Source organism: Phocoena sinus, chromosome 9 (assembly GCF_008692025.1).
Source record: "Phocoena sinus isolate mPhoSin1 chromosome 9, mPhoSin1.pri, whole genome shotgun sequence".
NCBI lineage: Eukaryota > Metazoa > Chordata > Mammalia > Artiodactyla > Phocoenidae > Phocoena > Phocoena sinus.
In genome coordinates this window covers 42,105,575-42,118,924 of record NC_045771.1, presented here as the reverse complement: position 1 = coordinate 42,118,924, position 13,350 = coordinate 42,105,575, and the positions used below count along the sequence as shown (strand labels likewise).

At 35.9% G+C, this 13,350-nt stretch overlaps 1 protein-coding gene across 4 annotated transcripts in view; it reads left to right on the top strand.

Annotated features, from left to right (window-relative positions):
- The window catches only part of SEPTIN7 (septin 7), a 103,499-nt gene that overhangs the window by 46,290 nt on the left and 43,859 nt on the right, over positions 1–13,350 (top strand). For all 4 annotated transcript variants that reach the window (XM_032642790.1, XM_032642791.1, XM_032642792.1 and 1 more), the window contains one exon: positions 9,840–9,946. In XM_032642790.1, the coding sequence (XP_032498681.1) occupies positions 9,840–9,946 (107 nt within the window). The remainder of the gene's footprint in view (positions 1–9,839; positions 9,947–13,350) is intronic.

Sequence of the window (13,350 nt, the reverse complement as noted above, 5' to 3'; positions counted from 1 at the left end):
TGGCATGTGGGATCTTCCCAGACCAGGGCTCGAACCCGTGTCCCCTGCATTGGCAGGCAGATTCTCAACTACTGTGCCACCAGGGAAGCCCCAACATTTCTTTTTATTTATTTTGAGGCTAGTACCTGTTAGAATCATTATGTTGTCAACCTTACCCTTCTACTCTGTTTTCAAATGTCTCACATGTTTATTCCCCCCAAAAAAGAAAATTTTATAAATATAAACATTTTTATTTTCTAAAAGATGTAAATTCTAAAGACATTTAGTAAGGTGAAGTCCCTTTTTCTCCCTCCTTCATTTCCAGTCCCTTCTCTAGTAACAAGCATTACTAAGTTGTTAAAAGTTTTCTGGCATTTTTCTATAATTTTATATACACTAGTCATGCCCATGTAGATTTCTTTTGTATATAAATGGTACTGTGCTGTAAATACTATTCTGTGAATGTTTTTTTCCCTATCATTTAATATATTATACTTTTATTCATGTCTGTACATAAAGTAACTCATTCTTCAGAGTATGGGGTATTCAATACTGTGTGATTATCATGATTTATACAGTCTACTGTTGATGGACAATTAAACAATGCTTAATTTCCTTGAATTTTTAGGCACCCATATAAAAGCTTGTATAATGTACATTTCTAAAAGTAAAATTGCTGGGTCAAAAGGCATGTGCATTTAAGTTGAGATAGACTGCCAAATTGTTCCTCAGAAAAGCGATAGCATAGCACAAAAACAGAAACATAGATCAATGGAACAAGATAGAAACCCCAGAGATAAACCCACATACGTATGGTCAACTGATCTATGACAGAGGAGGCAAAGATATACAATGGGGAAAAGACAGTCTCTTCAATAAGTGGAGCTGGAAAAACTGGACAGCTACATGTAAAAGAATGAAATTAGAACACTCCCTAACACCATACACAAAAATAAACTCAAAATGGATTGGAGACCTAAATGTAAGACTGGGCACTATAAAACTCTTACAGGAAAACATAAGAAGAACACTCTTTGACATAAATCACAGCAAGATCTTTTTTGATTCACCTCCTAGAGTAATGGAAATAAAAACAAAAATAAATAAATGGGACCTAATGAAACTTCAAAGCTTTTGCACAGCAAAGGAAACCATAAACAAGATGAAAAGACAACCCTCAGAATGGGAGAAAATATTTGCAAACAAATCAACGGACAAAGGATTAATCTCCAAAATATATAAACAACTCATGCAGCTCAATATTAAAGAAACAAACAACCCAATCCAAAAATGGGCAGAAGACCTAAATAGACATTTCTCCAAAGAAGACATACAGATGGCCAAGAAGCACATGAAAAGCTGCTCAACATCACTAATTATTAGAGAAATGCAAATCAAAACTACAATGAGGTACCACCTCACACCAGTTAGAACGGGCATCATCAGAAAATCTACAAACAAATGCTGGAGAGGGTGTGGAGAAAAGGGAACCCTCTTGCACTGTTGGTGGGAATGTAAATTGATACAGCCACTATGGAGAACAGTATGGAGGTTCCTTAAAAAACTAAAAATAGAATTACTGTATGATCCAGCAATCCCACTATTGGGCATATACCTAGAGAAAACCATAATTCAAAAAGACACATGCACCCCAATGTTCATTGCAGCACTGTTTACAATAGCCAGGTCATGGAAGCAACCTAAATGCCCATCGACAAATGAATGGATAAAGAAGATGTGGTACATATATACAATGGAATATTAACTCAGCCATAAAAAGCCATAAAAATTGAGTCATTTGTTGAGACGTGGATGGATCTAGAGATTGTCATACAGAGTGAAGTAAGTCAGAAAGAGAAAAACAAATACTGTGTATTAACGCATATATGTGGAACCTAGAAAAATGGTACAGATGAATCGGTTTGCAGGGCAGAAACAGAGACACAGATATAGAGAACAAACATATGGACACCAGGGGGCGAAAACTACAGTGGGGTGGGGATAGTGGTGTGCTGAATTGGGCGATTGGGATTGATATGTATACACTGATGTGTATAAAATTGATGACTAATAAGAACCTGCAGTATAGAAAAAAAACAAAAAAAAACACAACTAATTACTAAACTTTTTTTGGGTTATTTGTATGGAAATATGTTAACATAAGTGTTTCAGACATTACATGAAATTTCTAAAGATCTTATATGTTCTGGTATAATGTTATAAGTCATAATTCTAGTTATTGCTCTAAAATGTATATCTCAGAAATAACTAAATTTCCTTGTCAATTGCCTTATTATGAACTTTCATCAAATCTTTACCCATGGTCATTTTTAAGTCTTCTGTCATTTACAGACTGTTCTGGGTGTACTCTGATGCTTTTGCAAAAATGTTCCTGTAAAAGGGTTTCATCTTCAAGGAATTCATGGAACAGACTCTGACAAGTACATGTTTCTGGTAACTGACTGTACTGCTGAACTGAATGAATAAGCATTTTCAGAACTCTGATGGAAAAGTGCTAACAAAAGATCAAGATGAAAAAAAATTAATTACATGGGACTGAGTGAACTGATGAGGATGATCATAATTTTTGTGACTTTCTGTTTGAATAAAAAAAAGAAAGAAACAATAGTGCAACAGTGGGGCGAGGTCCTGGTGCCTCCTCAAGGAATATACACAGCAATACCTTTGAGTTCTTCTGTGGAACTAAGGCTCCCACCTAGGTGGAAGATGGTAACTTCAGGCTGAGCACAAGATTCCTGGAATGCCACCCTGTTACCTCACCACCAACCAATCAGAAGAAAGTCTGCACACTGTGGAAGATAATAATGACCCTGACCCCCTCCGCTAATGAGTCTCCCTTTAAAAACTTTCATGGTTGAGCAGAATCTTTGGAGTTGGTTTTTGGACACAAGTTGCCAGTCTCTTGCATAAAGCAACCTTTCCATTCCTACCAGCACTTGTCTCTCAAAAGTATTAGCTTTTGAGCAGCGAGCAGCCAAACCTGAGTTCAGTAACATGGGGGCAGGAGTCCACACACCACCAAGCAATTCTCGGACACCATCTGAGTTTCCTACAGTCAATTCAATTCTGAAACTATCTACCTGGAGATAGCATCAGATTCTACAAGTTAAAGGCTCAATACTATAAGACTACCCCCTTCCCCCAGTTGCCACTTCAGACACCAGTCACAAGTCCAGGTCTTTCTGACCCACCAGCTGTAAAAATCAGAGCTTCCAATGACCCTTTCCTTGAGTTTCCATACCAGGGAAGAGCTAAATCGGATTCCTTGTTGGATCTGTTTCTTTGAGTTTAACCTTTGCTTTTTGTTGCTTTTGTTATTATAATCATACATAATGACCTGCCTTGGGACCCTGACCTGCTGTCTGAATGTTAAACCAAAGTGCCTTTGTTCAGGGAAACATCCTGACCCTGTCTACCTATGAATTGCTGCAGAAAAGAAGAAATTAACACATCTGCTCCCAGAGGCTGGCCATTCTAGGAGATATTTGAAAGGCTTATGGCCTTTTTACTTTACTTCCTCACCTCCTTACCCTCTCTGTTCTATAAAAGGAGCTGGCATTCAGACCAAACTAATGCGGATTTTTGGGGACCCTTGTCCACCATCTTCTTGGTCTGCGGGCTTTTCGAATAAAGTCATTACTCCTTGCCTCAAAAAAAAAAAAGAAAAGCGATACTGGTTTACAGTTCCAAGAGCCACTCTGAAGGTTGATCTATTTTCTTTAGGCTTAATTAGGCACAGGTTTTTCTCTGAACACCACTTTAGTCATATATCTTAGACTTTTGTATATATTACTCATTTTGTTTGTATTTGAGTAGTTTTTCAGATAAGAGTTGAGGGGAGATACTGTTTTATGTCTAAGTGGGCAAATGGGTTGTGTTATTTTGTTGTTAATTATAATTTCACTGCTTGTAGTCAGAGAATATGATCTGTAGATTTCTGTGTTTTTCAGTACTGATTGATTTTCTTTATAGCCAAAACATGATCTGATTATGTAAGTGCTCCATAAGTATTTGAAAAATATGTTTTTTCTCTGGGTAGGAATTTTTGTATTTTTTGAAAATCAGCCATATTAATTATTTAGATCATTTCCATTTTTTAATCACTTTATCAGTATCTGAGAGGCCTGTTTGCCTTTCACTGTATGTGTTCTCTTAATTCCTCATTGTTTCTAAGTTTTTGTCTTATGGAATTTGTCCTTTTCATTTATGTTATCCAGTTTATTGACATACAGTTATTAATAGTACTCTCATAATTTTTTTATTTCTGTAAAATTGGGAGTAATATCCACACTCTCTGATTTTAGTAATTTGAATCTTCTCTTTCTTTTATTCTCAATCAGTCTAGCTAAAAGAGTTGTTAATTTTGTTGATCTATTCCAAAAGCTAACTTTTGGTTTGGTTGATTTTTCTCTGTTGTTTTCTGTTTTCCATTTTATTTATCTCCTCTCTAACTTTAATATTTCCTTTCTTTTGCTGGTTTTGGGTTTAGTTCTTTATTTTTTAGTTCCTTATGTTGTAAAGTTAGATTGTTGATTTCAGATCCTCATTTTTATGTATGTGTTTACAGTTACAAATTTTTCTATTAGAAATGACTTTTTCGTATCTCATAAGCTTTGGTATGTTGTGTTTTCATTTTCTTTTTTTTTTCCATGGTATTTTCTAATTTACCTTGGGATTTCTTATTTGACCTGTTAGCTGTTTGAGTGTATTGTTTAATTTCCTTATATGTGTTAATTTTTTCATTTTCTTTCTGTTATTGATCTCGAGTCTCATTTCGTTGTGATAGGAAAAGATGATTGAAATCTTTTAAAGTTTATGGGTTTCCCTGGTGGCGCAGTGGTTGAGAGTCCGCCTGCTGATGCAGGGGACATGGGTTCGTGCCCCAGTCTGGGAAGATCCCACATGCTGCAGAGTGGCTAGGCCCATGAGCCATGGCTGCTGAGCCTGCGCATCCAGAGCCTGTGCTCTGCAACGGGAGAGGCCACAACAGTGAGAGGCCCGCGTACTGCAAAAAAAAAAAAAAAAAAAAAAAAGAAAAAGTTTATCAAGTCATACTTGGTTTTATGGTCAGTCTTGAATAATACTCCCTGTGCACATGAGAAAAATGTGTATTTTGGTGTTGTTGAATGGAGTATTTTGTCTATGTTTATTAGGTCCAGTTGGTTTATAGTGTAGTTCAAGTCCTCTGTTTTCTAATTTATCTTCTGTCTGTTTCTTCTATCCATTATTTAAAGTGGAGTATGGAATTCTCCAATTATTATTGTAAAACTGTCTATTTTCCCCTTCAAAATTTTGTCAGTGTTTCCTTTATATATTTTGGGGCTCTGATGTTTGGTGTATATATGTTTATAATTCTGTAATAATATCCACTTCATGAATTGACCCTTTTTTAATAATAAGTCCTAATTTGCATCTTGTATCAATTTTTTACTTAAGTCTCTTTTGTCTGATACAAGTATAGCCATCTCACCTCTTCTGATTACTGCTTACATGGAATATCTTTTTTATCCTTTTACTTTCAACTTGTATGTGTCCTTAGATCTAAAGTCTTTAGATCTTACAGATAGTATACAGTTGGATCGGGTTTTTTTTAGCCATTCTGGCCATCTGTGCCTTTGATTAAGACATTTAATCCATGTACATGTAAAGTAATTACTGGTAACAGAGAACTTAGTTTTGTCATTTTGTTGTTTTCTGTATGTCTTACAGCTTTTGAATATATCATTTTCTCCTTTACTGCCTTCTTTTGTGTTTAGTTGATGTTTTGTAGCATCACGTTTTGATTCCCTTTCTCATTTCCTTATTTGTATATTCTGTAGATGCTTTCTTTGTAGTTATCATAGACATTATATATAAAATCTTAAATTATAATAACCTAACTTGAATTTATACCAATTTAATTTTAATTACATATACAAACTACTCATATACAGCCCCCACATACTTTTTTTTATTATTGATGTCTCAAATTGTATCTTTGAACATTGTGTACTCAATAACACAGACTTCTAATTATTTCTTATTCATTCGTCTTTCAAGTCTTACAGAAAATGTAAAGTGGAGTTAGAAACCAAAATTATAATAATACCAGTTTTTATATTTGTCCATGTATTTACCTTTACTGGGGATCTTTATGTGGCTTTGAGTTATTGTCCAGGGTTCTTTCATTTCAACTGAAGGACTCCCTTCAGCATTCCTGTGGAGGATGTGTAGTGATAATGAATTCCCTCAGTTTTTGTTTATCTGGAAATATCTTAATTTCTACCTCAGCTTTTCAGCACAATTTTGCCAGATGTAGAATTGTCATTTGACAGTTTTATCATCACATTGTCTTCTGGTCTCCAGAGTTGCTGCTGAGAAATCAGCTGCTAATCTTATTGATGATACCTTCTATGTTGCTTCTCTCTTGCCGCTTTCAAGTTTCTCTTTTTGTCTTTGTTTTTTATCAGTTTGATCACGATGTGTCTCAGTGCGGGTTCCTGGGTTTATCCTACTAGTTCAGTGAGATTCTTGGATTTGTAGATTGATGTCTGTCATCAAATTGGGGAAAAATTTGGTCATTTTTTTTTTCCTTCAAATAATCTATTTGACCCTTTCCCTTTTTCCTTCTAAAGCTCTCATACTGTATATAATAGTTCAATAAATGGTGTCCCACATAGATCCCTTAGGCTGTGTTTTTCTTCATTCTTTTTTCTCCTTAGACTCAATAATTTTAATTGTCCTATCTTCCAAGTTTGCTGATTCTTTTTTAGACATGCTCAATTGCTTTTGAACCTCTCTAGTGAATTTTTTCAATTGTGTGTTTCAGCTCCAGAATTTTTGTTTTGGTTTGGTTTGGTTTGGTTTTTTTACACAATTTCTATTCCTTTGTTAAATTCTGGTTTTGTTCTTACATCGTTTTCCTGATTTCCATTAATTGTTCATTGTTTTCTTTAGCTCTTTGGACATATTTAAGACAGCTATTTTGTTTAATTTATTATTATTATTTTTTTGCTATTTAAATTTATTTACTTATTTATTTGGCTGCACCAGGTCTTTAGTTGTGGTATGTGGGCTCTTAGTTGCGGCATGCGGGATCTAGTTCCCTGACCAGGGATTGAACCCAGGCCGCCTGCATTGGGAACGCAGAGTCTTAACCACTGGACCACCAGGGAAGTCCCTAAATTTATTTATTTAAAAAAATTTTTATTGGAGTATAGTTGATTTACAATGTTGTGTTAGTTTCAGATGTACAGCAAAGTGAATCAGTTATACATATATCCACTCTTTTTTAGATTCTTTTCCCATATAGGCCATTACAGAGTATTGAGTAAAATTCCCTGAGCTGTACAGTAGGTCCTTATTAGTTATGTATTTTATATATAGTAGTGTATATATGTAAATCCCAGTCTTCTGATTTATCCCCCTGACCCCCATAACCATAAGTTTGTTTTCTACTTTGTTTCTACAAAACTCTTATCTCTGTTTTGTAAATAAATTCATTTGTACCCCCCTGTTTTTTAGATTCCACATATAAGAGATATGATGGTTATCTTTCGCTAAGACAGCTATTTTAACGTCCTCATCTAGCAAGTCCACTATCTGTGCTGCTTCAGGGATGGTTTCTGGGATTTTGTTTTGTTCCTTTTTATGGGCTGTGTTTTCTGTTTCTTTGAATGCTTTGTGCTTTGTTGTTGAAAAATATGCATTTGAAAAAACTCACCCTGCCCTGTCTTTGCAGACTTGGTCATATGTCAGGGCAGATGTCTGATGATTAGCTGGGCATGCTCTGAACCTAGAGATCCAGCCTAAAGTGAAAGTTTAATGCCTTTTCACAACTTTTCTGAGCATGTTTATTGCTTGAGCCTGTATGTGGCTTTCTCAGTTTCCCCTGCATACATGGTTTCTTTTGAATGTCTTAATTCTCCAAGGAGTTTTACCTCAGCATCTCCTCAAGGCCTTAGGTGGTCTGTTGTGTCTCTCCACCCATAATTTTTTGCTCCAGGCATCTGTAGTCCTCCTGCACTTTAACCAGTGTTGCCCAGTGCTTCTCCAACCTGAAATCCCAGTTAGGCAACACTTGTCCTTCTGATAGCCCCAAAGAGGTTAGAATGTTTTATCTGAGTAAAGTCTGCTCTGTTCCTTCTTGTTTGAGGGAATGATGCTGAAAACTCAGCCTCTGTGCACTGGTGCCAAGTCGAATCTTGGAGACAGAGTTTTGGGTGAAGTAGAAAGTAATAGCTTTATTGCTTTGCCAAGCAAAGGGGGACACAGCGGGCTTGTGCCTTGAAAACTGTGTGTCCCAACCCAGGAGGATTTGGTGAGGAGTTTTATAGCAATGGTTCAAGGGCAGGGTTGCTTCTAAATGAAAATATTGTAGATACTTCTGATTATCCCCAAGTACTTGGGTTTTATTCTAGTCTTTCCTCCTTTATTCAAGGTTTAAGAGTTTAGAAAGAAGCAGGTATGGGGAACCTATAACTTATTTTCCCGTGACTTAGAAACTTCTACGTCTAGAAAAAAGGATATTCTCCCTCATTCAAAGGGAGTAAGCCCAGACCACCTACAATGGTTCTTACCTTTCTTTTTTTCTTCTTTCTTTAAAATTTTATTTATTTATTTTTGGCTGCTTTGGGTCTTCGTTGCTGCACACGGGCTTTCTCTAGTTGCAGCGGGCAAGGGCCACTCTTCATTGCAGAGCACGGGCTCTAGGTGCACGGGCTTCAGTAGTTGTGGTGCATAGGCTCAGTAGTTGTGGCTCACAGGCTCTAGAGCACAGACTCAGTAGTTGTGGCGCACGGGCTTAGTTGCTCCGCAGCATGTGGCATCTTCCCGGGCTAGGGAATCGAACCTGTGCCCCCTGCATTGGCAGGCGGATTCTTAACCACTGTGCCACCAAGGAAGTCACCCGGTTCTTACCTTTCTTGAGAGCCAATATCAAAAGAACTCAACCTATAAATAGAAATAGTAAGGTTAATATTGTGCTATCAGTTATTTAGGCTAAAGATGCCTATTAAACTCACTGAACTATTAACAATAACTAGATTCTTTAACCTGGTGCCATATTAATTGATAATTATTATATGACTTTTAATCTATTTTAACTTTGTATTTTATATATCCTGAAGCTGTTTCTATTTTAGTAAAAAATATCTGTACATTTGGTATGGTGTACTAGACTTGACATGAAGGGTCAGAGAAGAGTATGTGAATCTTAGTGGAAATCGTGTCTTACCTCTCTCCTACTTCAGGCAGGAGCATTTTTATAAAAAGTAATTACCCATGATTTTTTGGAGTCTGGTTTATAGAGAAGTACCCTTTATACTTAAGCTGATTGGTATATGGGTAAATTGGAAGTATTTTTTTGTGGTTCACTTTTGTACTAAGATGCATTGTGATTAATTTTTCTTCTTTTTATCAGCAGATTTCTACTTTTTATAGCTACATGATTTGTTTCCTTGGTCATTCATTGTCTGTAATAAATGTTTATACTTTTATTTTTTATTTCACTGAAGCAGCAATATATCATCCAACTGGGATGTTTTCCTTCATGACTAACTTTCATCTCTAGGAATACATTACTGTTAAAAATGGTGACTACAGATACATTACTTTTAGCGAACACAGATGGTAGAATTATAAAGGTAAAAATCCTTGGAAACAGTCTAATTTGATAGATAAGAAAATGAGGGCAAAGAATTTATTCTAATAGAGAGCCTTTATAGTATAATTTCTAATGTCACTTCCTTGTCCCACTAAGAAGTACTTGCATAAAAGCAAGTTTGATTATAGCATTGGTTGAATATTTAAGCTTGATAAGGTAGCTGAGTTTAACAGATTTCCACCTCTATTTCTTTTAGGTGAATCTGGACTGGGAAAGTCAACATTAATCAACTCATTATTCCTCACAGATTTGTATTCCCCAGAGTATCCAGGTCCTTCCCATAGAATAAAAAAGACTGTACAGGTATGTATATTGTTAACTGATGATAAGGTGGGGTAATGTTAACAGATACAAAACACATTCTATAACTTATATTTCCATAGAGGTAGATTTCAAGTTTGACCTTAGCCAATGTAAAGTGGTAAACATGGTTGCTGATAAAAAAGAGAGATTGATTTATTGAGAGAAGTGCAGGTAATTAGAGGAATTTTCTTGATTAGAACCTTATAAGTTTGTCTTGAGGACCCTCCTAGAGAGTATAGTGGGATGTAGTAACAGCTGGAGTTATGCTGCATTATGGTAGCTACTTGCTATATGTAGTAGCTATTTAAGTTTGCATGAGTTAAAAGTCAATAAAACTAAAAATTCACTTTCTCAGTTGTACCAGTCACATTTCAAATGCTCAGTAGTCATATGTGGCAAGTGGCTACCATTTGGGGCAGCACAGATATGTTTCCACCATTGCAGAAAATTCTTTTGGACAGCATAGAGAAAACATGATTCGTGTGGAAGCCATTATTATTTAAATACAGTGTTCTGTATTAGTGAGTGGCATGATACCACATGATAGTTGAATGGCAATAGCAATTTGTTAAGGCTTACAAGCTATGTGTGGTCTAATTTAGTACTTCTCGATCTTTAATGTATATTCAGATCACCTGGGGAGCTTGTTAAATTCAGTTCCTGTTCTAGTAGGTCTGAGGTGGGCTGAGATTCAGTATTTCTAACAAAATCCAAGGTGATGCTCATGTTGCTGGCCCATATAGTGAAGTGCTAGACTCTCTAGCTCTGCATTGTCCAGTACAGTAGCTGGTAGCCACATGTGGCTGTTGAGCTCTTAAAATGTGGGTAGTCCAAATTGAGATGTTATGCAAGTATAAAATACACTCCAGATTTTGAAGACTTAGTTTGTAAAAAAGAATGTTATTTCATTAAAAATTTTTCTATTGATTACATTTTGCAGTAATGATAATTGGTTATATTGGGCTAAATAAAAATACATTAATTTCACCTGTTACTACTTTCTGAAGTGGCTACTGAAAATTTTAAAATTATGTGGCTCACATTACATTTTTGTTGGGCAGCACCGCTCTAAACTATTGATTGAAAAAATGTTGATGGATTGATGCAGCACAGAAGCAGAAGAGAAGTGGAGTAAACAGTTCTGGCAGGAGCATGTTTTATTGAGGCAGTGACTCTGGAGCTAGATATTTTATTTCTCCTTTTTAAAGTTTTCTCTGTTTTAGGAATTAAAAAAAATTTTTTTAAATTTATTTAATTTATTTATTTTTGGCTGCGTTGGGTCTTCGTTGCTGCGCATGGTCTTTCTCTAGTTGCGGCTCGCGGGCCCTGGAGCACACGCTCAGTAGTTGTGGTGCGCAGGCTTAGTTGCTCCGTGGCATGTGGGATCTTCCCGGACCAGGACTCGAACCCGTGTCCCCTGCATTGGCAGGTGGATTCTTAACCACTGTGCCACCAGGGATGCCCAGGAATTTTTAAAATATCCTGTCTGGAGCTTGAGATTTCAAATTACCTGCAAATATGTGTTCTGTTGATAAAAACTTGACACTGTACTGCATTGCTTATTTTGTAATGTATTGAACATTTTAACCCTAAGCAAGAAAATATACTTTTAGCTTTCTTAATTTAAGTATTTAAATCCAGGATTAGTAACTAGGTATGTAGAAATGTTAAGGGAACCCCACAGTGTAGATTCCTAAATTCAGGTATATTTACTGTAAAATATCTGTTAAATATTGATGGTCACGTATCTGCCAGTGGTGTTCTTGGTGATTAGTGCTGGTGAGGAAATTTTCTGAGTCCTCTTTGTAGTTTTAGCACATAGCATAATGCCAGGTCTAGATTAATAATAAAACAACAGTCATTAACATCTTCCAGGTACTATTCCAAACACTTTAGATGCATTTACTTATTTAATTCTTTCAGTAACTTTATGAGGTAAGTGGTATTCTTTTCCCCATTTTACAGATGTGGAAATTGAGGCACAGAGATGGTGATATGCCAAGATCATATAGTTAGAGTACCAGAACTAGGATACAAATCTAAGCACTCTGGTTTAGTCTGTAGTGTATCAACTGTACTATCTCTATACTGTAGACATTTAATAAGTGTTAGTTTAACAGATTAACCATTTCTTAACAAGTGGATTAGCTTTTCTTTTTAATAATGTTTGGTCCAACAAGTTGTCAGTTTTCTTTGATTTATATTGCCTTTTCCTTTAAAAACCTTACATATGGAGATAGTTTTCCCAGTTAGGCAGTTTAGACAAAATGAAGACAAAATGATTTGATCAGTGAAGTCATCACTTCATAGTTATGTAATATATGAAAGTTTAGTTTAAAAAAAAAAAACCCAGAAAATTAGGTCATAAGGCTGATCTGTCTGATGCTGGCTAGTAAGGAATACTTAAGAGAAGTGGTTTTTTGTTTGTTTGTTTTATTTTTAAAATATCAAATGGTGCATACGTAATGTTTGCTGTTGCTTATTAGATTTGAATTTTTAAACTGGACTCTGGAGGGTATTGACTGACTGTAGGACTAGGCTTGAAATTCCAGTAAGCTGCTTGGTGGATGATGGAAGCCAATTAACTCATAAAAGTTTTATACCTTACCATGTTTTATTTTGCTTTGTTTAATAAAGGCAAATGGACAATATTTCTAGTTCTTTTGATTCACCCAATGCAGTGATCTTTGCTAGTGTCTGAACAGGTGAAAGTATTGGCACATGCAGTCTAAGGAATTCATCACATAGAAATCTAGTTTAACATGCTCTGCAACAAAGTATTTGCTCAAATAATGAGAGATTGTTTTACTCCCCCTCCCCGCAACCTAGTTCTTACACTTGTCCACCTTTGGCTTATTCTGCTCTGACCAAACCAACCTCCTTGCTGTTCTTTGAACAGGCTATTCCTACTTCCACCGCAGGGGCCTTCCACTTCTGTTTCTCGCTTGCTTCATAATTTTCATCAGTTCTCTGCTTAAAAGTTGCTTTCTTAAGGAGCCCTTTCCTGACCACCCTATAAACTCCTTCTAATTCCCACCCCAGGCTCCAAATGTGTAAGCTCTATAAGGGTAGGAATTTCACTTTATTCACTGCTGCAAGCTAAGTTCCTAGAACTGCATCTGTTACACGTTAGCATCCCATGTTTGTTGAATGACTGAACAAACAAGTTTTAAAAATTTATAAGACTTAGTGTTTAGTTGGGATATTTCAAACTTTGAGGGTCTTTGAAGTTTTGTTTATCTTTCTTTGGGTCTGTGAAGTTTTATAAAACACTATCATAGATTAAGTGGAATAATTTTAAATTTGAGAGTCTTTTGAAATTTTAAATTTGATTATCTTTTTTGAAGTTTTGATTATCTTTGTTTTGAGCAGAATTTTTTTTTTTTTTTTTTTGCCGTACACGG